We start from the raw sequence: 24512 nt of genomic DNA, 5'->3' as shown, positions 1-24512 counted from the left end.
CCCACCCCCAGGAGCGCGCCGGGCCGGGACAGCTGGGAGGTGCTGGGCCCTGTCCCCCAGCCCCGTCCCCCGGCCAGCGAGCACCTCCCCCCCACCCCCAGGAGCGCACCGGGCCGGGACAGCTGGGAGGTGCTGGGCCCTGTCCCCCAGCCCCGTCCCCAGGCCAGCGGGCACCTCCCCCCCACCCCCAGGAGCGCGCCGGGCCGGGACAGCTGGGAGGTGCTGGGCCCTGTCCCCCCAGCCCCGTCCCCCGGCCAGCGGGCACCTCCCCCCCACCCCCAGGAGTGCGCCGGGCCGGGACAGCTGGGAGGTGCTGGGCCCTGTCCCCCAGCCCCGTCCCCAGGCCAGCGGGCACCTCCCCCCCACCCCCAGGAGCGCGCCGGGCCGGGACAGCTGAGAGGTGCTGGGCCCTGTCCCCCAGCCCCGTCCCCCGGCCAGCGGGCACCTCCCCCCCACCCCCAGGAGCGCGCCGGGCCGGGACAGCTGGGAGGTGCTGGGCCCTGTCCCCCAGCCCCGTCCCCAGGCCAGCGGGCACCTCCCCCCCACCCCCAGGAGCGCGCCGGGCCGGGACAGCTGGGAGGTGCTGGGCCCTGTCCCCCCAGCCCCGTCCCCCGGCCAGCGGGCACCTCCCCCCCACCCCCAGGAGTGCGCCGGGCCGGGACAGCTGAGAGGTGCTGGCCCCAGCCCCACAGCCCCGTCCCCAGGCCAGCGGGCACCTTCCCCCCACCCCCAGGAGTGCGCCGGGCCGGGACAGCTGGGAGGTGCCGGGCCCCAGCCCCACAGCCCCGTCCCCCGTCCAGCAGGCACCTTCCCCCCACCCCCAGGAGCGCGCCGGGCTGGGACAGCTGGGAGGTGCCGGGCCCCAGCCCCACAGCCCCGTCCCCCGGCCAGCGGGCACCTCCCCCCCACCCCCAGGAGCGCGCCGGGCCGGGACAGCTGGGAGGTGCTGGGCCCTGTCCCCCCAGCCCCGTCCCCCGGCCAGCAGGCACCTCCCCCCACCCCCAGGAGCGCGCCGGGCCGGGACAGCTGGGAGGTGCTGGGCCCTGTCCCCCAGCCCCGTCCCCCGGCCAGCGGGCACCTCCCCCCCACCCCCAGGAGCGCGCCGGGCCGGGACAGCTGAGAGGTGCTGGGCCCTGTCCCCCAGTCCCGTCCCCCGGCCAGCGGGCACCTCCCCCCCACCCCCAGGAGCGCGCCGGGTGGGACAGCTGGGAGGTGCTGGGCCCTGTCCCCCAGCCCCGTCCCCCGGCCAGCGGGCACCTCCCCCCCACCCCCAGGAGCGCGCCGGGCGGGACAGCTGAGAGGTGCTGGGCCCTGTCCCCCAGCCCCGTCCCCAGGCCAGCGGGCACCTCCCCCCCACCCCCAGGAGCGCGCCGGGCCGGGACAGCTGGGAGGTGCTGGGCCCTGTCCCCCCAGCCCCGTCCCCCGGCCAGCGGGCACCTCCCCCCCACCCCCAGGAGCGCGCCGGGCCGGGACAGCTGAGAGGTGCTGGGCCCTGTCCCCCAGTCCCGTCCCCCGGCCAGCGGGCACCTCCCCCCCACCCCCAGGAGCGCGCCGGGCCGGGACAGCTGGGAGGTGCTGGGCCCTGTCCCCCAGCCCCGTCCCCAGGCCAGCGGGCACCTCCCCCCCACCCCCAGGAGCGCGCCGGGCCGGGACAGCTGAGAGGTGCTGGGCCCTGTCCCCCCAGCCCCGTCCCCCGGCCAGCGGGCACCTTCCCCCCACCCCCAGGAGCGCGCCGGGCGGGACAGCTGAGAGGTGCTGGGCCCCAGCCCCCCGGTTGTGCCAGCCGCCCCACAGGGATGCGCCGGGGGAGGCTCAGGGGTTCTGTGACGGGAGGTAACGCAGCCCCCACCCCCCCAGGATGAAGGAGCTCAAGCAGAGCAAAGAGGAAAGTTTACAGAAACGAGGTCTGGCCACTTAGCCGTCCAGCACTGATCCTGCCGGGGGCGACGTCCCTCCTGGGCCCCCGGCGGCCCCGCTGGGAACCCAGGAGTCCGGGGCCGGCTGCCCCCACCTCGGCTCGTGCTCCTGGACCGAGACAACGGAGTCTTAACGCCCCACGGCGACAGATGCACCCTCCTGGGGGGCCCGGGCCCCCCATCTTAACGACAGTGCAATAGGAACTGATTGCGGCAGAGCTGGGCCGAGGACGGACGCCGGGGGGTGGGGGGGAGGGCGTCAGAGCTGGTGTTCCACCCGTCCCCACGGCCCAGTACCTTCCCCTGCCCCCTAACCTCTCCTGAGAGTTGGGCCCACCCCCTACCCAGGCTGGGAGCCAGGACTCCTGGGTTCTCTCCCCGGCACTGGGAGGGCAGTGGGGGCTGGTGGTTAGAGCAGGGGGCGGGAGCCAGGACTCCTGGGTTCTCTCCCCGGTGCTGGGAGGGCAGTGGGGGCTGGTGGGTAGAGCAGGGGGTGGGAGCCAGGACTCCTGGGTTCTCTCCCCAGCGCTGGGAGGGCAGTGGGGGCTGGTGGGTAGAGCAGGGGGCGGGAGCCAGGACTCCTGGGTTCTCTCCCCGGTGCTGGGAGGGCAGTGGGGGCTGGTGAGTAGAGCAGGGGGTGGGAGGCAGGACTCCTGGGTTCTCTCCCCGGTGCTGGGAGGGCAGTGGGGGCTGGTGGGTAGAGCAGGGGCTGGGAGCCAGGACTCCTGGGTTCTCTCCCAGTGCTGTGGGGGCTGGTGGTTCAGGTGGGAATTTCAGCCTGCTCCAGGGTTGTGGGGGGGACCCAGAGAACTGTTCTTCCCATGGAGCTGTGCCCTCCCCCCCCAGCCTGGGCTCTTATTAAAGGGACTCTGCCCCCCAGCCCCCACATCTGATGCTGCCCTTGGCTCCTCGTCCTGCTCTCAGCCTGTCGCCCCCTGGCCGTGGGGCAGCCGTGGGTTGTCTCCCCCGTGCCGGGTGGCTGTGCGTCTGTTGCAGCCCCCGCAGCAGGGGGTCCCCCACTTCCCCCATACTGAGCCCCCCCACTGTACATACTGTAACATATCAGAACTGAGGCTGAAGCAGCCATTGAAACACCCCCGCTGGGCCCCTCTCTGCCCCGCCCCCCGCTGGGGGACCCTGTCTGGCGCCTCCTGCCACTGGGGCCCTTCTCTGATCCCCCCGCCACTGGGGCCCCTCTCTGCCTCCTGCCCCCTGCTGGGGCCCCTGTCTGCCCCCTGCCCCCCCGGGGCCCTTCTCTGATCCCCCCGCCACTGGGGCCCCTTGCTGCCCCCTCTCCTGGGGCCCCTGTCTGCCCCCTGCCCCCCCCCGGGGCCCTTCTCTGATCCCCCCGCCACTGGGGCCCCTTGCTGCCCCCTCTCCTGGGGCCCCTGTCTGCCCCCTGCCCCCCCCCGGGCCCTTCTCTGATCCCCCCGCCACTGGGGCCCTTTGCTGCCCCTCTCCTGGGGCCCCTGTCTGCCCCCTGCCCCCCCGGGGCCCTTCTCTGATCCCCCCGCCACTGGGGCCCCTTGCTGCCCCTCTCCTGGGGCCCCTGTCTGCCCCCTGCCCCCCCCGGGGCCCTTCTCTGATCCCCCCGCCACTGGGGCCCCTTGCTGCCCCCTCTCCTGGGGCCCCTGTCTGCCCCCTGCCCCCCCCAGGGCCCTTCTCTGATCCCCCTCTCCTGGGGCTCCTCTCTGCCTTCTGCCCCCCGCTGGGGCCCTTCTCTGCCTCCTGCCCCCCGCTGGGCCCCTGTCTGTTCCCCACCCCGCTTGGGCCCCTCTCTGCTCACTGCCCCCCACTGGGGCCCCTCTCTGATCCCCCTGCCCCTCGCTGGGGCCCCTCTCTGATCTGCCCCCCGCTGGGGCCCCTCTCTGCCCCCCCCCCCCCCCCCCCCCCCCGCTCGGTGCATGGGTTGGTTTGTACAAATTTGCATTAAAAATCGGAGACGACGTCAGTCTGCTGTGGGCGGGGCGAAGTTATGGGCGGGGCTCGGAGAGGGGGCGGGGCTCCGGGCGGAGTTATGGGCGGGGTGAGGGACGGAGAGGGGGCGGTCCCAGCGGGGTGGGGGCTGCGGCGCTCCGCGGGGGGCGGGGCCGGAGATGCTCAGAACCCCGGCAGGGCGGGGCCCCGTCTGCCCCGGGCTGCGCTCGCGGGGACCCAGGCGTCCGGGGGGAGGGGGAGAGAGAGGGAGGGGGAGGGGCTGAGTCGCTCCTCCCCCCCCCACAGTGAGTTTCCTCCGCCTCCCCTTTAAGGCGGGGACGGGGCTTGTCCCCGCCCCCCGGCCTAATACTCCTCCTCCGACGGAAACCCCGCACCGCCCGCCCACCTCCCCTTTAACGGCCTGGCATGTTATTTGTCCGCCGACGGCCCCCCGCACCTCCCCTTTAATTGCCCCCTCCCCGCACCCACCGGAATGACTGGACCGCCCATCGCGCCGCTCCTTTCCCTTGGGGGCCCTGCCGCCGCTGCCACGGACCGGGGGATTTTCTGCCCGCCGAGAGCGCGCGCGGGCCGGCCCAAGCCCCCTTAAAGGCAGCGCGGTCGCACCGGAAAACACGACAGGCAGTCACTTCCGGGTTCCGTGGGCGCGCAGGAAATGACGAATGGGAACTACTTCCGGGTTCCGGAGGAGCGCAGGGAAGGGCGCCCTCGCATTACTTCCGGGTTCCGCTGACGCGGCGGAAGGGGCGGAGCGCGGCGTCATGGCGGACCTGGACTTGCTGGGCTCCATCCTGAGCTCCATGGAGCGGCCGCCGGGGCTGGGCGACCAGGAGACGCGGCGCCGCGCGCGAGGTCAGGGGACCCCGGGGGGCCGGGGCGCCGGGCGCAGCCAGCTCCGCCCACCTCGGGCTCGGCCCCGCCCCCTCGCGTCTGGCCCCGCCCCTAGGGGCGTGACCCCGCCCTTGTCTTTGGAATTCAGCCACGCCCACCAACTTCTGGTCCTGCCCATTCCGGTCTAGAGCCCCGCCCACAGCCCCATGGCCCCGCCCACTGGGCCCTATGGCTCCCAGCCCCGCCCCCTGCTCTACCCACCAGCCCCCGCTGCCCTCCCAGTGCCGGGGAGAGAACCCAGGAGTCCTGGCTCCCGGCCCCTGCTCTAACCACCAGCCCCCGCTGCCCTCCCAGCGCCAGGGAGAGAACCCAGGAGTCCTGGCTCCCACCCCTGCTCTAACCACCAGCCCCCACTGCCCTCCCAGCGCCGGGGAGAGAACCCAGGAGTCCTGGCTCCCGCCCCCTGCTCTGCCCACCAGCCCCCACTGCCCTCCCAGCGCCGGGGAGAGAACCCAGGAGTCCTGGCTCCTGCCCCCTGCTCTAACCACCAGCCCCCACTGCCCTCCCAGCGCCGGGGAGAGAACCCAGGAGTCCTGGCTCCCAGCCCCTGCTCTAACCACCAGCCCCCACTGCCCTCCCAGCGCCGGGGAGAGAACCCAGGAGTCCTGGCTCCCACCCCCTGCTCTAACCACCAGCCCCCACTGCCCTCCCAGTGCTGGGGAGAGAACCCAGGAGTCCTGGCTCCCGGCCCCTGCTCTAACCACCAGACAGTTACTTGCTGACTCTCTTGCCTGCCAGAACAAGCCGCCCGTCTGAAGAAGCTGCAGGAGCAGGAGAAGCGGCAGAAAGTGGAGTTCAGAAAAAGGGTGAGTGACCCCCAGAGGCGGGGTGGGGACCTGGGCTGGGGGGTAGCTGGCGCCCCTCGAGGGGACAGGCCCTGCCCCGTCTCTGCCCCCCTGAGTGTTGCCCTCCCTGTGCCTTACAGATGGAGAAGGAGGTGTCTGATTTCATCCAGGACAGCGCGCAGACCAAAAAGAAATTTCAACCCATGAACAAGCTTGAACGCAGCATCCTGTGAGCCTCTCGCACCGGGTGCAAGCAGGGGCAGGGAGGGCCAATCTTTGGGTCCCTGTGTCCCTGGCTGCTCTGCCCCAGAGGTGGGCGCATCTCGGCGCTGGGCGAGGGCTCCGTGTCCCCAGCCGCCCCACCCCAGAGGTGGGCGCATCTCAGCGCCGGGCGAGGGCTCCGTGTGTCCCCAGCCACCCCACTCCAGAGGTGGGCGCATCTCGGCGCCGGGCAAGGGGTGTTTGGGCCCATTGTGTGGGATGGCAGCTGTCCCCTTGGGCTGGGTGTGTCAGTAAACGTTATTTCTTTCTCTTGCTTCAGGCACGACGTGGTGGAAGTCGCTGGTCTGACATCGTTCTCCTTCGGCGACGATGAGGAGAGTCGCTACGTCATGATCTTTAAGAAGGTGAGCAACGACCTCCCCCCACACAGCTGTCCTCCCAGGGAGAGAGCCCAGGAGTCCTGGCTCCCGGCACCCTGCTGTGACCACCAGCCCCCACTGCCCTCCCAGCGCCGGGGAGAGAACCCAGGAGTCCTGGCTCCCACCCCCCCTGCTCTAACCGCCAGCCCCCACTGCCCTCCCAGCGCTGGGGAGAGAACCCAGGAGTCCTGGCTCCTGGTCCCCCCTGCTCTAACCACCAGCCCCCACTGCCCTCCCAGCGCTGGGGAGAGAACCCAGGAGTCCTGGCTCCCACCCCCTGCTCTAACCACCAGCCCCCACTGCCCTCCCAGCGCCGGGGAGAGAGCCCAGGAGTCCTGGCTCCCACCCCCTGCTCTAACCACCAGCCCCCACTGCCCTCCCAGCGCCGGGGAGAGAACCCAGGAGTCCTGGCTCCCACCCCCTGCTCTAACCACCAGCCCCCACTGCCCTCCCAGCGCTGGGGAGAGACCCCAGGAGTCCTGGCCCCCTGTGGCTCCGGGACTGGTGCAGGGGTGGGGGCGGAGGGGGCTGTGGGGTGCTTCACTCTCTCCTGCCCCCCAGGAGTTCGCCCCGTCGGACGAGGAGCTTGAGGCCTATCGCTGTGGTGAGGAGTGGGACCCCCAGCGGGCGGAGGAGAAACGGCGCCTCAAGGTGACACCCTGCGCCCACCCACGCACCCGCCTGTGCGCTGCCCCATGGCCGGTGGACAAGCCTGCGGGCGGCTGGGCTCCAGCACGCCCCAGCCGTCCCTGGGAAGGAGTGTGGGGGCGTGTCATTCTCCAAGTGGGTGGGGTCTCCTGGGTCAATGGGCGGAGCCTCCTGGCCAGTGGGTGGAGCCTCCCAACCAATGGGCGGGGCTGACGCCTGACCAGCCTCTGGGCAGGGGCGTATGACTGGGTGGGCCTGGCCCCGGGGTGGGCGGGGCTGGGGCGTGTCCCGCCCCCTCTCAGCGCCGCGTCCTGCGCTGTGCCGCCCCCCGCAGGAGCTGGCGCAGCAGGAGGCGGAGCTCGAGGTGCGGCAGGGCCCGGCCGTGGTGAGCCCCAACACCGACTACAAGGACAAGTACAGTCACCTCATCGGCAAGGTGGCGGCCAAGGACGCCGCGCACGCCATGGAGGTCAACAAGGCCTACGGCTGCGGTGAGCGGCGCCCGGACACCTGGGTTCTCTCCCGGCGCTTGGGGGGGAGGGGCGGAGCGATAGGCCGCCGGGGCGGGAAGGGAACTCAGGGGATCTCAGGTCCAGCCCCTGCCCCAGGCAGGATCAACCCCCCCGAAGTCACCCTGGCCGGGACGCAGAAACCGCCAGGGATGGAGATCCCCCCACCTCCCTCGGGAACGCGTGCCAGGGGTTCAGCACCCCCGAACACCCCACCTGCACCCCCCATGGCTCCTGGCTCTGCCACCGCTGGGGCAGCCTCCCCAGAGCCCCCCTTCCGGAAGCTCAGGGCTGCTCTCGAACCGCCCGTCCCTCAGGCGTCTCTTCTGTAAACTGAACGAGCCCAAGGCCCTGAGCCGCTCCTGTGACGGGGCTTGGGGGTCCCCAAGCTCTGCCCCCTCTGCAGGCAGGAGTGTGACGGGGTTCGGGGGTCCCCAAGCTCTGCACCCCGTCCGCAGGCAGGAGAGTCTCTCACTCGGCAGGAGAACAGCGGGTTTATTAGCCGACAGGACACAGCATCGTACAGAGGAGTCAGTACAGCCGGCAGAGACAGCCAGTCCCATCCATGTTGGGGAGAGGAGGCCCCGAGGGGCCCCCAGAGCTGGGGCCTGGCCCCCTCCTTGGTCTCTCTCTCCCTCAGCCCAGACTCACTGCTCCCAACTCCCAGTTCCAATTCAAACCCCTCAGGCTCCACCTCCCCCTTTGTCTGCAGCCCAGAGGGGTCACCTGGTCGGCAGGTTACCCCCAGCAGGAGCCCCCACAGCCTGTGTGAGCCCCCCCCCGCACACACACACTCTCTCTCTCTCTCTCTCTCTCTCTCCATCACACCCTGTCTTCATCGGTCTTGTGCTCCAGCCCCTGAATCATTTTTGTGGCCCTTTGCTGAACCTGCTCCAGCAAATCCACATTCTTCTTATACTGGGGGGCCCAAAACTGGACACACTATTCCAGATGTGGCCTCCCCAGTGCTGAATAAAGAGTAATAACGACTTCTCTAGATCGGCTCGAAATGCTCCTCCTAACGCCCCCCAATACGCCCTTAGCCTTCCCGGCGACAAGGGCCCACTGTTTACTCACATCCAGCCTCTCATCCCCCAGAACCCCTCGGTCCCTTTCCGCTGTACTGCTGCTGAGCCAGCCGGTCCCCAGCCTGTAACAACGCTTGGGATTCTTCCGCCCCCGGTGCAGGACTCTGCACTTCTCCTTGTTGAACCGCGTCAGGTTTCTTTCGGCCCCGTCCTCCAATTTATCCAGGTCCCTCTGGATTCTCTCTCCACCCTCCAGCGAATCTGCCTCTCCCCCGAGTTTTGTGGCATCCGCAAGCTCGCTGAGGGCACAACCCAACCCCTCACGCGGATCGTCGATAAAGGTGTTGAATAACGCCGGCCCCAGAAGCCGCCTGCCGTCCAGACACTGAGCCATTGGCCACCACCGCTGGGCCCGACCAGCTTTCTGTCCATCCTACAGTCCGAGGATCCAACCCGGCTTTCCTTCGCCTATGGGCGAGAGCGTTGGGGGAGGCCGCGTCGAAAGCCTGGCTGCAGTCGGGGCTGTCACATCCCCCGACTCCCCCACGTCCACAGAGCTTGTTACCTCGTCACAGAAGCTGATCAGATGGGTCAGGCAGGACTTGCCCCGGGTGAATCCCCGTGGGCTACTTTCGATCCCTCTCCCCTCTTCCAAGGGCTCCGAACGGATTCCTTGAGGCTGCGCTCCGCGGTTTTCCCAGGGATTGCGGTGAAGCCGACGGGTCTGTAGTTCCCTGGATTGTCCGTCTTGCCTTTTGTAAAGCCGGGCACCGCGTTCCCCCTCTTCCGGTCAAACGGCATCTCCCCCGATCGCCAAGGGGAACGGCCAAAGGCTCGGCCGCGACCGCGGGTGCGTTAAATCCAGCCCCGGGGACTTGTGCACGTCTGCGTTTCTGAGCAGCTCTGCACTGGTTCCTTCCCCGCCGGGGGCAGCCCTCCGGCCTCCCCTCCGGCCCTGCCTCACCCCGTGGTGTGGCAGCTGACTTGGTCCGTGAAGCCTGAGGTGAAGGAATCATTGGCCTTCAGCTTCTCCCGCGTCCAGGTTCCCTCCCTCACCCAGTACCGGCCCCGCACCGTCTCCGTTCGCCCCCCTGCGGCCAACGGGCCTGTGGAAACCCTTCTCCCTGCGCCTCCCGTGCCCCGCCAGCCGCGGTTCCGGCTCTGCCGTCGCTGCCCGGCACGCCCCCGCCGCGTGCTCCCCTTCCCCTGCCCGCGTTCCCGGTCCTCACGCGCCGCCTCTTCCAGCTCCAGCTCCAGCCGGCTGCCCCCCTTGGCGCCCCTGTGCCGCCGTCGCCCCCGTCCCCCGGGCACCCTGCCCGTCCGTGCGCGCACTCCTGAAATCCGCCGTCGCCCGGTCGCTGCAGCCCCGGTCTCCCCTCCCGGTTCTTGCCCGTTCGTGAGCCCCCGGCCGCTGCCTGGACGCTCTGTGCCGCCGAACGGGTCTCCCGGCAAACTCGTGTCCCCCCCTGCGCGCCGGCAGCTTCTCTCAGCTGCCTGAAGCCTCTCCCCGGCGCGGCTCCGACCACGCCACCGCCTCCGGCGCGTCCTTCGCCGCGTCACTGCACCCGGCGCTCGCCTGCCTCCTGGGACCGGAGCGCCCTCGCACACGGCCCGGACTCCTGGGTTCTCTCCCGGCTGGGGGAGGGAGGCTGGTCTGGGGACAGGGGCGGGGCCCGGACTCCTGGGTTCTCTCCTGGGTGTGGGAGGGAGGCTGGTCTGGGGTCAGGGGGCAGGGGCAGGGGCGGGGCCCGGACTCCTGGGTTCTCTCCCGGGTGTGGGAGGGGAGTCCGGGCGGAGGGCGGAGCCCGGACTCCTGGGTTCTCTCCTGGGTGTGGGAGGGGAGTCCGGTCGGAGGGCGGAGCCCGGACTCCTGGGTTCTCTCCCGGGTGTGGGAGGGGAGTCCGGTCGGGGGCAGAGCCCGGACTCCTGGGTTCTCTCCTGGGTGTGGGAGGGAGGCTGGTCTGGGGTCAGGGGGCAGGGGCAGGGGCGGGGCCCGGACTCCTGGGTTCTCTCCCGGGTGTGGGAGGGGAGTCCGGTCGGGGGCAGAGCCCGGACTCCTGGGTTCTCTCCCGGGTGTGGGAGGGGCGTCCGGTCGGGGGCAGAGCCCGGACTCCTGGGTTCTCTCCCGGGTGTGGGAGGGGCATCCGGGCGGAGGGTGGGGCCCAGACTCCTGGGTTCTCTCCCGGGTGTGGGAGGGGCAGAGGGTGGGGCCCGGACTCCTGGGTTCTCTCTCGGGTGTGGGAGGGGAGTCTGGGCGGAGGGCGGGGCCCGGACTCCTGGGTTCACCCCCCTCTCCCCCGCAGTGCCGGCGGCCAACAAGCGGGACACCCGTTCCATCGAGGAGGCCATGAACGAGATTCGGGCCAAGAAGCGGCTGCGGCAGAACGAGGACGCGGAGCCGGGGGGAGCCGGAAGCTCTTAGTGCGTTGGGGGCCCTGCCTTGAGCTGGGGGGATCCCGGGGCCTGGCCCCCGCAGCCCCGGCGCTGTGTGTGACCCCGGCGTGGGGCTTCGGGGGACTCCGTGTGGCCCCCCCACAGCCCAGCACTGGGACCCTGCCGGTCTTACGTTGTCCGGGGTCGGTTTCTGGCTGGAGTGGGGCAGGGAGCCCCCCGCCTCCGTCCCCACATGGGGGGGCCCCTACGTCTTGGTGGCGGCTGCAGTCACCCCCTCGCCCAGCAGAGGGCGCTGCCCCCGACCTGGCAGGAGGGGGCCTGGGGGGCGACCGTACCCCATTTTCCCGGCTGGGAGCTGAGGGGTGTGGGCAAGGGAGGAGCTTGTAGTTATTTAACTGTAAATAGAAGCAGCACCCCCCCCCCCACCTCTGCCAGCGGCGGCGCCTGGGGGTCGGTGGGGTTTGTGCCCCCGGCGTGTGGGGCTGTGGGGAGCCGTACGGGCAGCTGCCCGGCCCAATAAACCGTCTGCTGAACGCACCTCACCTGCCCCCCGCCTGCTTCTCTGGGGGGAGGGTCGCTGGGTGTGACCAGGAGGGGGCTGTGTGTCACACGCCCCATCTGACTGCCCAGATGGGGTCAGCGCGGCGCCGGCCTCCTCAGGGGAGGAACAGGCCGGAGCCGGGTCCCCCCCACGGGCTCCAGTGCCCCCTTCGGCAGAGAGCAGCAGCCTCTGCCCCTCTTCGCCCTCCCAGAGGCGGGGAGAGAACCCAGGCGTCCTGGCCCCCACATAAGAACCAGGCCCAGGCGCTGGGTGTGCGGGTGCCTTTATTCAGAGCAGGGGGCGCCGGTGCCGAGGGGCCCGTCCCGTCCCGTCCCGTCCGCGCTGCCGTGGGGCAGGCCGGGCTCCGCTCACTTGGCCCGAGGATTCCTGAACCGGCGCCCGGCGAAGTGAGCCTTGTCGCCCAGCGCCTCCTCGATCCTGTGGGGGAGACGGCCCCTGAGTGGACGCAGGTGGGGCAGCCCCACACCTCGCCTCTGCCCCAGAGCCAGCCAGTCCTGCCCTGGGCCGGGGGCAGCCGGCGCCCCTAGAGGGGCCAGGCCCTGCCCCACTCCCTGCCCCTGAGCCAGCCAGTCCTGCCCCGGGCCGGGGGGAGCCGGCGCCCCTAGAGGGGCCAGGCCCTGCCCCACTCCCTGCCCCTGAGCCAGCCAGTCCTGCCCCGGGCCGGGGGGAGCCGGCGCCCCTAGAGGGGCCAGGCCCTGCCCCACTCCCTGCCCCTGAGCCAGCCAGTCCTGCCCCGGGCCGGGGGGAGCCGGCGCCCCTAGAGGGGCCAGGCCCTGCCCCACTCCCTGCCCCTGAGCCAGCCAGTCCTGCCCTGGGCCGGGGGGAGCCGGCGCCCCTAGAGGGGCCAGGCCCTGCCCCATTCCCTGCCCTGGGGCAGGGGAGCCGACGCCCCTAGAGGGGCCAGGCCCTGCCCCATTCCCTGCCCCCAGAGCAGAGCGGCCGCTGCCCGTTACCTCATGAGCTGGTTGTACTTGGCCAGGCGCTCCGAGCGGCAGGGGGCTCCGGTTTTGATCTGCGAGACAGGCAGAGGGGTTAGCGGCAGAGGGGGGCACCAGGGGGGTGCGTGGGTAGGGGTGGGGGGTGCAGCCCCTGGTGCTCACCTGCCCGGTGCACAGCCCCACCACCAGGTCGGCAATGAAGGTGTCCTCAGTCTCCCCGGAGCGGTGACTCACCATCACGCCCCAGCCGCTGCTCTGGGCCAGCTTACACCTGCAATGCAGCCGGGGGTCAAAACCTCCCCCTGCCCCTCACACTCACCCCCTGGCCCCTGCTGTCACCACCAGCCCCCACTGCCCCCCAGTGCCAGGGAGAGAACCCAGGAGTCCTGGCTTCCGGCCCCTGCTCTCACCACCAGCCCCCACTGCCCCCCAGCGCCAGGGAGAGAACCCAGGAGTCCTGGCTCCCACCCCCTGCTCTACCCACCAGCCCCCACTGCCCCCCAGTGCCAGGGAGAGAACCCAGGAGTCCTGGCTTCCGGCCCCTGCTCTAACCACCAGCCCCCACTGCCCTCCTAGTGCCAGGGAGAGAACCCAGGAGTCCTGGCTCCCACCCCCCCCGTTCTACTCACCAGCCCCCACTGCCCTCCCAGCGCCCGGGAGAGAACCCAGGAGTCCTGGCTCCCGGCCCTGCTCTCACCACCAGCCCCCACTGCCCTCCCAGCGCAGGGGAGAGAACCCAGGAGTCCTGGCTCCCGGCCCTGCTCTAACCACCAGCCCCCACTGCCCTCCCAGCGCCAGGGAGAGAACCCAGGAGTCCTGGCTCCCACCCCCTGCTCTACCCACCAGCCCCCACTGCCCTCCCAGCGCCAGGGAGAGAACCCAGGAGTCCTGGCTCCCACCCCCTGCTCTAACCACCAGCCCCCACTGCCCCCCCAGCGCCGGGGAGAGACCCCTGGGCGGGGGCTGACTCACGCCTGGATGGACTCGGTGACGGAGCCGATCTGGTTGACTTTGAGCAGGAGGCAGTTGCAGGCCTTGAGCTCCACGGCCTTCTGGATGCGCTTGGGGTTGGTCACGGTCAGGTCGTCACCCACAATCTGGATGGGCACCTGGGTCAGGAACTTCTGCCAGGTCGCCCAGTCGTCCTGGTCGAACGGGTCCTCGATGGACACCACTGGGGGCAGCGCGGGGTGAGAACAGCGCCCCTGGGACACAGGCCCTGCCCCTCCGCCCCAGTACCCCCCACCCCCGAGCCAGCCAGCCCTGCCCTGGGCTGGGGGAGCCGGCGCCTCTAGAGGGGCCAGGCCCTGCCCCACTCCCACCCCCTGAGCCAGCCAGTCCTGCCCTGGGCTGGGGGGGAGCCGGCGCCCCTAGAGGGGCCAGGCCCTGCCCCACTCCCACCCCCTGAGCCAGCCAGTCCTGCCCTGCTCTGGGGGAGCCGGCGCCCCTAGAGGAGCCAGGCCCTGCCCCATTCCCTGCCCCCGTGGCAGCAGGAATTGGTGTGATGGGGTTCAGGGGTCCCCCTGCTCCGCACCCCGGCTGCAGGCAGGAGGGACTCTCACCCAGCAGGTAGAACGGGAGGTTTAGGAGGCGCCAGAGCCCAGCTCAGCACAGAAGCGACAGTACAGCTGGCAGAGACAGTCATTCCAATCCGTCCTGGGGAGGGGAGCCCGAGGGGTGCCCCTCTGGGGTGCAGCTTCCCCCCTTCCCTCTCTCTTCCCCTCCCTCTCTAACTGCTGCCCCCGATTCAAAACCCAGCTCGGCTCCTCCCTGCTCTTTGTTCAGGGCAGAGGTGTTACCTGCCAGTTGTAGCCCCAGGGTCACCCTTAGCCCCTGGGAGCTGCTCTGCCTGTCTCTCACATCCAGCCTGAGTCTGGCACCGGCCCTCCCCGCACCCCATCACAGTGGGTTGCTCACCAGGGTAGTTCTTGATGAAGCTCTTGTACAGCTCTCCCAGCTGCTCCCCACTGATGTACCGCGCTGGGTCGTCGGGAGACTTGAAGTCCAGGTCGTATTTCCCGTTGCGGTAGAACTCGGAGGCGGCCACGTCCATCCCGATCACCACCTTGTCGGGGTAGCCGGCCTTCTCGATGGCCGACTTCAGCAGCTCCAGCGCTGGGGCAGGACAATGCGCCACGAGTGAGGGCCAGGGGGACAGGTTTGGGACTCTGCCCCAGAGGTGGGCGCATCTCGGCGCCGGGCGAGGGGTCCCCGTGTCCCCGGCCGCCCCGCCCCAGAGGTGGGCGCATCTCGGCGCCGGGCGAGGGGTCCCCGTGTCCCCAGCCGCCCCGCCCCAGAGGTGGGCGCATCTCGGCGCCGGGCGAGGGGTCCCCGTGTCCCCGGCCGCCCCGCCCCAGAGGTGGGCGCATCTCGGCGCCGGGCGAGGGGTCCCCGTGTCCCCGGCCGCCCCGCCCCAGAGGTGGGTGCATCTCAGTGCCGGGCGAGGTTTCCTTTTGGAGAAGCTGACTGTGACCTTTCCTGCGGCTCCAGTTTCCAGCAGCTGCACTAATTTCGGCCGCGACATTTGCCGAGGGAGTTGGCTCAGTCTTAACCCAGCCCCAGAGTGTCTTGAAACTCAACTCCAGGCCTATAAGTAGCTGGTGCCCTGATTGGCGGTCGGTGCTCGGCAAAGGGACAGAACCCAGGAGTCCTGGCTCCCAGCCCCTGCTCTAACCACCGGCCCCCACTGCCCTCCCAGCGCCGGGGAGAGAACCCAGGAGTCCTGGCTCCCGGCCCCTGCTCTAACCACCGGCCCCCACTGCCCTCCCAGCGCCGGGGAGAGAACCCAGGCGTCCTGGCTCCCACCCCCTGCTCTAACCACCGGCCCCCACTGCCCTCCCAGCGCCAGGGAGAGGACCCAGGAGCCCGGTACCTTCGTTGTTCTCCAGGATGTTGGGGGCGAATCCGCCTTCGTCGCCCACGTTGGTGGCGTCCTTGCCGTACTTTGCCTTGATGACGGCCTTCAGGTTGTGGTAGACCTCGGCCCCGATGCGCATGGCCTCCTTGAACGTGGCTGCCCCCACCGGCAGGATCATGAACTCCTGCATGGCCAGCTTGTTCCCCGCATGCGAGCCCCCGTTGATCACGTTGAATGCCTGCGGGCAGGGGGACGGGAGAACCCAGGCATCCGGGCACCAGCCCTCTGCTCTGATCCCCTGCCCCCACTGCCAGGGAGAACCCAGGAGTCCTGGCTCCCACCCCCTGCTCTAACCACCAGCCCCCACTGCCCCCCAGCGCCCAGGAGAGAACCCAGGAGTCCTGGCCCCCGCCCCCTGCTCTACCCACCAGCCCCCACTGCCCTCCCAGCGCCGGTGAGAGAACCCAGGAGTCCTGGCTCCCACCCCCTGCTCTAACCACCAGCCCTCACTGCCCTCCCAGCGCCGGGGAGAGAACCCAGGAGTCCTGGCTCCCACCCCCTGCTCTGACCACCAGCCCCCACTGCCCTCCCAGCGCCGGGGAGAGAACCCAGGAGTCCGGCTCCCACCCCCTGCTCTGACCACCAGCCCCCACTGCCCTCCCAGCGCTGGGGAGAGAACCCAGGAGTCCTGGCTCTGGGCCCCCTGCTCTAACCACCAGCCCCCACTGCCCTCCCAGCGCCAGGGAGAACCCAGGAGTCCGGGATCCCGGCCCTCCTGCTCTAACCACCAGCCCCCACTGCCCTCCCAGCACCAGGGAGAACCCAGGAGTCCGGGATCCCGGCCCTCCTGCTCTAACCACCAGCCCCCACTGCCCTCCCAGCGCCAGGGAGAACCCAGGAGTCCGGGATCCCGGCCCCCCTGTGCTAAGCGCCAGCCCCCTTCCCCTCCCCGGCGGCTCACTGGCACGGGCAGGATGATCTCGGCGTTGCCGGCCAGGTCGGCGATGTGGCGGTACAGGGGCACCCCCTTCTCTGCGGCCCCCGCCTTGCACACCGCCAGCGACACCCCCAGGATGGCGTTGGCCCCGAACTTAGCTGTGGGGGAGACAGGGCATTAGTCCCCCCAGTCAGGCAATGGGGCAGCATCTGCTGGTGTGGGGCAGCCTAGGGGAGTTGGGCACTGGTGGGGGAGGAGCTGATGGGGTGTCAGTTCCTGGGGGAGCCGAGGGGAATTGGGTGCTGGGGGGTCCAAAGGGAATCGGGCACTGGAGAGCTGAGGGGAATCGGGTGCTGAGGGGAGCCAAGGGGAATCAGGCGCCAGAGAGCCCAGAGGAGTTGGGCACTGGGGGGGAGGGGAATCGAGTGCTGAGGGGAATTGGGCACCAGGGGGCTTGGGAGCCAAGAGGAATTGGGCACCAGGGGAGCCGAGGGGAATCGGGTACTGAGGAGCTGAGGGGAATTGGACACTGGGGAGGGTTGGGAGCCGAGGGGAACTGGGTGCCTGGGAGCCGAGGGGAATCGGGTGCTGGGGGATTGAGGGGAAGTAGGCGCCAGGGAAGCTGAGGGGAATTGGGAGCCGAGGGGAATCAGGCGCCGGGGAGCCGAAGGTAATCGGGCGCCGGGGGATTGAGGGGAAGTAGGCGCCAGGGAAGCTGAGGGGAATTGGGAGCCGAGGGGAATTGGGCGCCTGGGGAGCCGAGGGGAATCGGGCGCCGGGGGGAACCGAGGGGAATCGGGCACTGGGGAGCCGAGGGGAATCGGGCGCCGGGGAGCCAAAGGTAATCGGGCGCCAGGGGAACCGGGCGCCGGGGGAACCGAGGGGAATCGGGCGCCGGCGGGAGCCGAAGGTAATCGGGCACCAGGGGAACCGAGGGGAATCGGGCGCCAGGGGGAGCCGAGGGGAATCGGGCGCCGGGGAGCCGAGGGGAATCGGGCGCCGGGGGATTGAGGGGAAGTAGGCGCCAGGGAAGCTGAGGGGAATTGGGAGCCGAGGGGAATTGGGCGCCTGGGGAGCCGAGGGGAATCGGGCGCCGGGGAGCCAAAGGTAATCGGGCGCCAGGGGAACCGGGCGCCGGGGGAACCGAGGGGAATCGGGCGCCGGCGGGAGCCGAAGGTAATCGGGCACCAGGGGAACCGAGGGGAATCGGGCGCCAGGGGGAGCCGAGGGGAATCGGGCGCCGGGGGAACCGAGGGGAATCGGGCGCCGGGGGCGTACTGTCGCTCACATTTGTTCTCTGTCCCATCGAGTTCAATCATCACTTTATCGATTTTCTCCTGCTCCACAACGCTGAGCTTCTGCAGGATGGGGAGCAGGGGATGGGTCACAGAGGCGCCGTGGTTCTCTGCCCCCCACATACGCGACACGTTGCCCCACTTTCCCCCCTCCTCCAGCCACCTGCCCCCGGGGTCCCCCAACACCTCCAACCTGCCCTGCCCAAGCCCCCCGCCCCAGCTCTGGGCCCCCAGCCGTGCCCAGGCACCTCCCCGGCCCTCCCTCCAGGCCAGCCCGGGGTCGGTACCTTCTGCAGCAGGGCTGGGCTGATGGTCTTGTTGATGTGTTCAACGGCCTTCAGCACCCCTGGGGAGAGACCGACAGTGCTGGGTGGGGGACAGTGCGGGGCCGACCTCCCCACCCTGTGAGGGACCCCCCGGCACAGGGGGGCACAGACACAACTCACGCACCCCGTGCCTGTATGTACCCTGTGGGGGGCACTCTGCAGCCCGGCCAGGCCTAGCCACGGACACGGGCCCAGCTCACCAGCCCTCCTCGTGCAAGTCTTGTGAGAACGCTTTGCACGGAGAGAGATGGCTTCTTTGGGGGGGCTGGGCTCTGGCGCTGCACCCACCCAGCGCTGGGGTTAAGCGAGGTCCCTGCGGCTTAGCAGGGGGACGCTCACCCCAACTCTGCCACGGCTGGGCCGGACCAGAGGGTCTGGCCCAGCCGGGGGGGGGGGGGGGGGCCGCAAAGAGTAGGAAGGTGGGTGGTCAGCACCGGCGGGACATCCCCAGGGGGGCTTTAGGACCAGCCCCAGACACCTCCCCGCGCCCGGACACACCCCTAGCTCGGGAGAGCCGAGTTCCCGTCAATTCACTGGCGACGCTCGAATGCACGAGCGACGCAGCCAGCGCCCGGGTCACTTAACCAAGGAACCGACCAGTCAGCTCGACCGGCCGGCCACGGTCGCCTGCCGAGGAACCGACCGCCCTGCTTTACCCAGAGACCACCCCGAGCACCGACTGCCCGGCTGACGCCAGCCGGCCACCCACGGAGCGCCGACCGGCCGACACCAGCCACCCACCGAGCACCGACCGACCGCCCGGCCGACACCACCCACCCACCGAGCACCGACCGACCGACCGCCCGGCCGACGCCACCCACCCACGGAGTGCCGACCGGCCGACACCACCCACCCACCGAGCACCGACCGACCGACCGCCCGGCCGACGCCAGCCACCCACGGAGCGCCGACCGGCTGACACCACCCACCCACCGAGCACCGACCGACCGACCGGCCGACACCAGCCACCCACCGAGCACCGACCGACCGCCCGGCCGACACCACCCACCCACCGAGCACCGACCGACCGACCGCCCGGCCGACGCCACCCACCCACGGAGCGCCGACCGGCCGACACCACCCACCCACCGAGCACCGACCGGCCGACGCCACCCACCCACGGAGCGCCGCCCGGCCGACGCCACCCACCCACCGAGCACCGACCGACCGCCCGGCCGACGCCACCCACCCACGTAGCGCCGCCCGGCCGACGCCACCCACCCACCCACCGCCCGACCGCACAACTACCTCAGCAAGCACACAGAGCTGGGCCCAGGGCTGTCCCCCGCAAGGCTCTCCCTGCCGTGTGGGGGTAATCAGGCCCCTGGCCCATGACTCGCTCACTTCTCCGGCAGGGCAGTGAGCGCCCCGGGGGGGCCCCCGCCCTGGCTCTGGCCATGTGGGGCCCGAGGGCACTGCCCTGCCTGGCTGAGCACCCCCTTCCCACGCCGGCCCCTCACCTTTGCCCAGGTACCTGGCCTTGTCCCCGTCCCGCAGCTCCAGCGCCTCGTAGATCCCGGTGGAGGCCCCGCTGGGGACGGCGGCTCGAAAGTGACCTGGGGACAGGGGGGAGGAACTGCTGAGAGGCCCCCGGCCGGGAGAGCCCCACTGCCCCCCCCAGCCTGCGGAGTCCCTCCCACCCCTCTCCCGGTGGGGGGGTCTCCATGCACCTGCCCCAGGCCCCAGTGCTGCCCTGACCCCCCCCACCCCCTCCCACACCCCAACCCTGCCCCACATGTCCCGGCCCCCACTCACCCTTGGCTGTGTACAGATCCACCTCCACCGTTGGGTTCCCGCGGGAGTCCAGGATCTCACGGGCAAAGATCTTCTGGATGGACATAGCTGGAAAGTGTGGGGGGGGGCTGACAACAGCCGATGCCCAGGAACCTGCCCCCTGGCCCCCACTGCCCTCCCAGTGCTGGGGAGGGAACCCAGGAGTCCTGGCTCCCAGCCCCTGCTCTACCCCCAGCCCCCACTGCCCTCCCAGTGCTGGGGAGGGAACCCAGGAGTCCTGGCTCCCGGCCCCCTGCTCCGACCACCAGCCCCCACTGCCCTCCCAGCGCCGGGGAGAGAACCCAGGAGTCCTGGCTCCCGGCCCTGCTCTGACCACCAGCCCCCACTGCCCTCCCAGCGCCGGGGAGAGAACCCAGGAGTCCTGGCTCCCGGCCCTGCTCTGACCACCAGCCCCCACTGCCCTCCCAGCGCCAGGGAGAGAACCCAGGAGTCCTGGCTCCCACCCCTGCTCTGACCACCAGCCCCCACTGCCCTCCCAGCGCCAGGGAGAGAACCCAGGAGTCCTGGCTCCCACCCCTGCTCTAACCACCAGCCCCCACTGCCCTCCCAGCGCCAGGGAGAGAACCCAGGAGTCCTGGCTCCCACCCCCTGCTCTGACCCCCAGCCCCCACTGCCCTCCCAGCGCCAGGGAGAGAACCCAGGAGTCCTGGCTCCCACCCCTGCTCTAACCACCAGCCCCCACTGCCCTCCCAGCGCCAGGGAGAGAACCCAGGAGTCCTGGCTCCCACCCCCTGCTCTGACCCCCAGCCCCCACTGCCCTCCCAGCGCCAGGGAGAGAACCCAGGAGTCCTGGCTCCCACCCCTGCTCTAACCACCAGCCCCCACTGCCCTCCCAGCGCCGGGAGAGAACCCAGGAGTCCTGGCTCCCGGCCCCTGCTCTAACCACCAGCCCCCACTGCCCTCCCAGCGCCGGGAGAGAACCCAGGAGTCCTGGCACGTAATGTCAGTGCCCGGCACCCCCATCCAGCGGTTGTAGCTCTGACCCTTTAACATTTTCTCCCGGCCGGCGACGCACCCTCTGGGCTGCTGCCAGGAGTTAAAAATAGAGTCACACAGCCCCGACTGCAGCGCCAGGTCACCCATCGTTGCAAGGACAGCAGCCAGGCAGGCTGGGGCTCCTCAGCCCCTCCACCAGTTGCCCCCACTCCTGCCCCACAGCCCCTGCACCCCCCAGCCCTGCCGGTCCCCTCACTCCCGCCCCACAGCCCCTGCACCCCCCGGCCCTGCCGGTCCCCTCACTCCCACCCCACAGCCCCTGCATCCCCCAGCCCTGCCCATCCCCTCACTCCCACCCCACAGCCCCTGCATCCCCCAGCCCTGCCGGTCCCCTCACTCCCGCATCCCCCAGCCCCTGCATCCCCCAGCCCTGCCCGTCCCCTCACTCCCTCCCCACAGCCCCTGCATCTCCCAGCCCTGCCAGTCCCCTCACTCCCACCCCCACAGCCCCTGCACCCCCCAGCCCTGCCGGTCCCCTCACTCCCTCCCCACAGCCCCTGCACCCCCCAGCCCTGCCGGTCCCCTCACTCCCTCCCCACAGCCCCTGCACCCCCCAGCCCTGCCGGTCCCCTCACTCCCACCCCCACAGCCCCTGCACCCCCCAGCCCTGCCAGTCCCCTCACTCCCTCCCCACAGCCCCTGCATCCCCCAGCCCTGCCAGTCCCCTCACTCCCTCCCCACAGCCCCTGCACCCCCCAGCCCTGCCGGTCCCCTCACTCCCGCATCCCCCAGCCCCTGCACCCCCAGCCCTGCCGGTCCCCTCGCTCCCACCCCACAGCCCCTGCACCCCCAGCCCTGCTGGTCCCCTCACTCCTAACCCCACAGCCCCTGCATCCCCCAGCCCTGCCAGTCCCCTCACTCCCGCATCCCCCAGCCCCTGCACCCCCAGCCCTGCCGGTCCCCTCGCTCCCACCCCACAGCCCCTGCACCCCCAGCCCTGCCGGTCCCCTCACTCCCACCCCACAGCTCCTGCACCCCGCAGCCCTGCCGGTCCCCTCACTCCCACCCCCACAGCCCCTGCACCCCCCAGCCCTGCCGGTCCCCTCACTCCCGCCCGCCCCACAGCCCCTGCACCCCCCAGCCCTGCCGGTCCCCTCACTCCCGCATCCCCCAGCCCCTGCACCCCCCAGCCCTGCCGGTCCCCTCGCTCCCACCCCCACAGCCCCTGCACCCCCAGCCCTGCCGGTCCCCTCGCTCCCGCATCCCCCAGCCCTGCCAGTCCCCTCACTCCCGCATCCCCCAGCCCTGCATCCCCCAGCCCTGCCGGTCCCCTCACTCCCACCCCACAGCTCCTGCACCCCCCAGCCCTGCCAGTCCCCTCACTCCCACCCCCACAGCCCCTGCACCCCCAGCCCTGCCGGTCCCCTCACTCCCACCCCACAGCTCCTGCACCCCGCAGCCCTGCCGGTCCCCTCACTCCCACCCCCACAGCCCCTGCACCCCCCAGCCCTGCCGGTCCCCTCGCTCCCACCCCACAGCCCCTGCATCCCCCAGCCCTGCCGGTCCCGTCACTCCCACCCCACAGCCCCTGCATCCCCCAGCCCTGCCGGTCCCCTCACTCCCGCATCCCCCAGCCCTGCATCCCCCAGCCCTGCCAGTCCCCTCACTCCCACCCCCACAGCCCCTGCACCCCCAGCCCTGCCGGTCCCCTCACTCCCACCCCCACAGCCCCTGCATCCCCCAGCCCTGCCGGTCCCCTCACTCCCGCATCCCCCAGCCCCTGCATCCCCCAGCCCTGCCAGTCCCCTCACTCCCACCCCCACAGCCCCTGCACCCCCAGCCCTGCCGGTCCCCTCACTCCCACCCCACAGCTCCTGCACCCCCCAGCCCTGCCGGTCCCCTCACTCCCACCCCCACAGCCCCTGCATCCCCCAGCCCTGCCGGTCCCCTCACTCCCGCATCCCCCAGCCCTGCCGGTCCCCTCACTCCCGCATCCCCCAGCCCTGCCAGTCCCCTCACTCCCACCCCCACAGCCCCTGCATCCCCCGGCCCTGCCGGTCCCCTCACTCCTAACCCCCACAGCCCCTGCACCCCCAGCCCTGCCGGTCCCCTCACTCCCACCCCCACAGCCCCTGCACCCCCCAGCCCTGCCGGTCCCCTCACTCCCACCCCACAGCCCCTGCATCCCCCAGCCCTGCCGGTCCCCTCACTCCTAACCCCACAGCCCCTGCATCCCCCAGCCCTGCCGGTCCCCTCACTCCCGCCCCACAGCCCCTGCATCCCCCAGCCCTGCCCATCCCCTCACTGCCGCCCACAGCCCCTGCCCCGCTTGGGGCACTACCCAGGCCAGGCCAGGCCCTCACTTGCAGAGATCCGTGTCGGTCGGCAGCTGTCAGGGGTGGTCGGGCGGGCAGCTGACAGTGTCGAGGGTGACAGCTGTCTCGTGCCTTTTGTACCCAGCGTCCCTGGCAGCCCCCGCCCACCACAGGCCACTCAAGGAGAGTCTGTGAGTGCCCCACGGCCCCCCCTCTGGCACCCGCACAAGTATGTGGCCTCCAGACAGATCCCAGAGGCCCTCCTCCACAGAGCCCCCCATCCAGCAGGGAGAGAACCCAGGCGTCCGGGCACCCAGGACCCCCTGCTCCAACCACCAGCCCCCACTGCCCTCCCAGCGCCCGGGAGAGAACCCAGGAGTCCTGGCTCCCGGCCCCTGCTCTAACCACCAGCCCCCACTGCCCTCCCAGCACCGGGGAGAGAAGCCAGGAGTCCTGGCTCCCGCCCCCTGCTCTGACCACCAGCCCCCACTGCCCTCCCAGCACCAGGGACAGAACCCAGCTGTCCTGGCTCCCACCCCCTGCTCTAACCACCAGCGCCCACTGCCCTCCCAGTGCCGGGGAGAGAACCCAGGAGTCCTGGCTCCCACCCCCTGCTCTAACCACCAGCGCCCACTGCCCTCCCAGCGCCGGGGAGAGAACCCAGGAGTCCTGGCCCCCAGCCCCTGCTCTGACCACCAGCCCCCACTGCCCTCCCAGCGCCGGGGAGAGAACCCAGGAGTCCTGGCCCCCAGCCCCTGCTCTGACCACCAGCCCCCACTGCCCTCCCAGCGCCGGGGAGAGAACCCAGGAGTCCTGGCCCCCACCCCCTGCTCTACCCACCAGCCCCCACTGCCCTCCCAGCACCCGGGAGAGAACCCAGGAGTCCTGGCTCCTGGCCCCCTGCTTTAACCACCAGCCCCCACTGCCCTCCCACCACCCGGGAGAGAACCCAGGAGCCCTGGCTCCTACCCCCTGCTCTGACCACCAGCCCCCACTGCCCTCCCAGCGCCCGGGAGAGAACCCAGGAGTCCTGGCTCCTGGCCCCCTGCTTTAACCACCAGCCCCCACTGCCCTCCCACCACCCGGGAGAGAACCCAGGAGTCCTGGCTCCCGGCCCCCTACTCTAACCACCAGCCCCCACTGCCCTCCCAGCGCCCGGGAGAGAACCCAGGAGTCCTGGCTCCCGGCCCCCTACTCTAACCACCAGCCCCCACTGCCCTCCCAGCGCCAGGGAGAGAACCCAGGAGTCCTGGCTCCCGGCCCCCTGCTCTAACCACCAGCCCCCACTGCCCTCCAAGCGCCCGGGAGAGAACCCAGGAGTCCTGGCTCCCACCCCCTGCTCTAACCACCAGCCCCCACTGCCCTCCCAGCGCCCGGGAGAGAACCCAGGAGTCCTGGCTCCCAGCACATCAGTCTGGTGTACTCAGGTGGTCAGTGGGGTGGAGGTGTGTGGGCCCCCCTAGGGCTGGGGCTCGCAGCTGGTGACCCCACCTCTGGCCATGCACTGTGTGGCTCGCAGGGCTCAGGTTCCCGTGTCCTTTCCCCACGGCTTGGAATGGCCTCCGGCGCCTCTGACCTTTAGCAAACCAGCTAAATATAGGGCAGGGACCCAGGTGCCTGGGGAGTCAGGGGCGGGTCCCTCTGCCCCATAGGAGTAACACACACAGCACCCCCAGGGGAGGGGCAAAGCCCCTGCGCTGTCCTGCTCATGGCTGGGTTCTGCCAGGCAGTCAGTCCCTGCCCTGGGCCAGCTGTGCTCCTGAGAGGGGCCAGGAGCCAGGACTCCTGGGTTCTCTCCCCAG

The 24512-nt window shown here is 71.1% G+C and overlaps 3 protein-coding genes across 3 annotated transcripts in view; 2 read left to right on the top strand and 1 right to left on the bottom strand.

Annotated features, from left to right (window-relative positions):
• The window catches only part of CAMTA2 (calmodulin binding transcription activator 2), a 28893-nt gene extending 26649 nt beyond the window's left edge, over positions 1–2244 (top strand). The window contains 1 exon segment of the mRNA XM_074982900.1: positions 1858–2244. Within this exon segment, the coding sequence (XP_074839001.1) occupies positions 1858–1918 (61 nt within the window). The 3' untranslated portion in view covers positions 1919–2244.
• A 2302-nt stretch (positions 2245–4546) lies between these two features.
• On the top strand, positions 4547–10924 carry SPAG7 (sperm associated antigen 7). Its single transcript, XM_074983015.1, has 7 exons — positions 4547–4706; positions 5484–5551; positions 5671–5759; positions 6072–6156; positions 6733–6822; positions 7154–7310; positions 10660–10924. Exons 1-7 carry the CDS (start codon positions 4616–4618, stop codon positions 10776–10778), a joined length of 699 nt encoding a protein of 232 aa, XP_074839116.1. The 5' UTR covers positions 4547–4615; the 3' UTR covers positions 10779–10924.
• Positions 10925–11557: 633 nt separating this feature from the next.
• Positions 11558–22828, bottom strand: ENO3 (enolase 3). Its single transcript, XM_074983004.1, has 12 exons — positions 22759–22828; positions 19421–19507; positions 19126–19221; positions 17627–17685; positions 17333–17402; positions 16069–16202; positions 15123–15345; positions 14168–14365; positions 13223–13424; positions 12413–12521; positions 12266–12324; positions 11558–11729 (listed from the first exon to the last, which is right to left on the bottom strand). The coding sequence occupies exons 2-12, from the start codon at positions 19503–19505 to the stop codon at positions 11660–11662; spliced, it is 1305 nt and encodes a 434-aa protein (XP_074839105.1). The 5' UTR covers positions 19506–19507; positions 22759–22828; the 3' UTR covers positions 11558–11659.
• Between the last annotated feature and the right edge of the window lie 1684 nt (positions 22829–24512).

Source organism: Carettochelys insculpta, chromosome 34, assembly GCF_033958435.1.
Source record: "Carettochelys insculpta isolate YL-2023 chromosome 34, ASM3395843v1, whole genome shotgun sequence".
In the NCBI taxonomy this organism is placed as follows: Eukaryota; Metazoa; Chordata; order Testudines; family Carettochelyidae; genus Carettochelys; species Carettochelys insculpta.
This window is presented reverse-complemented; position numbering and strand designations above follow the sequence as displayed.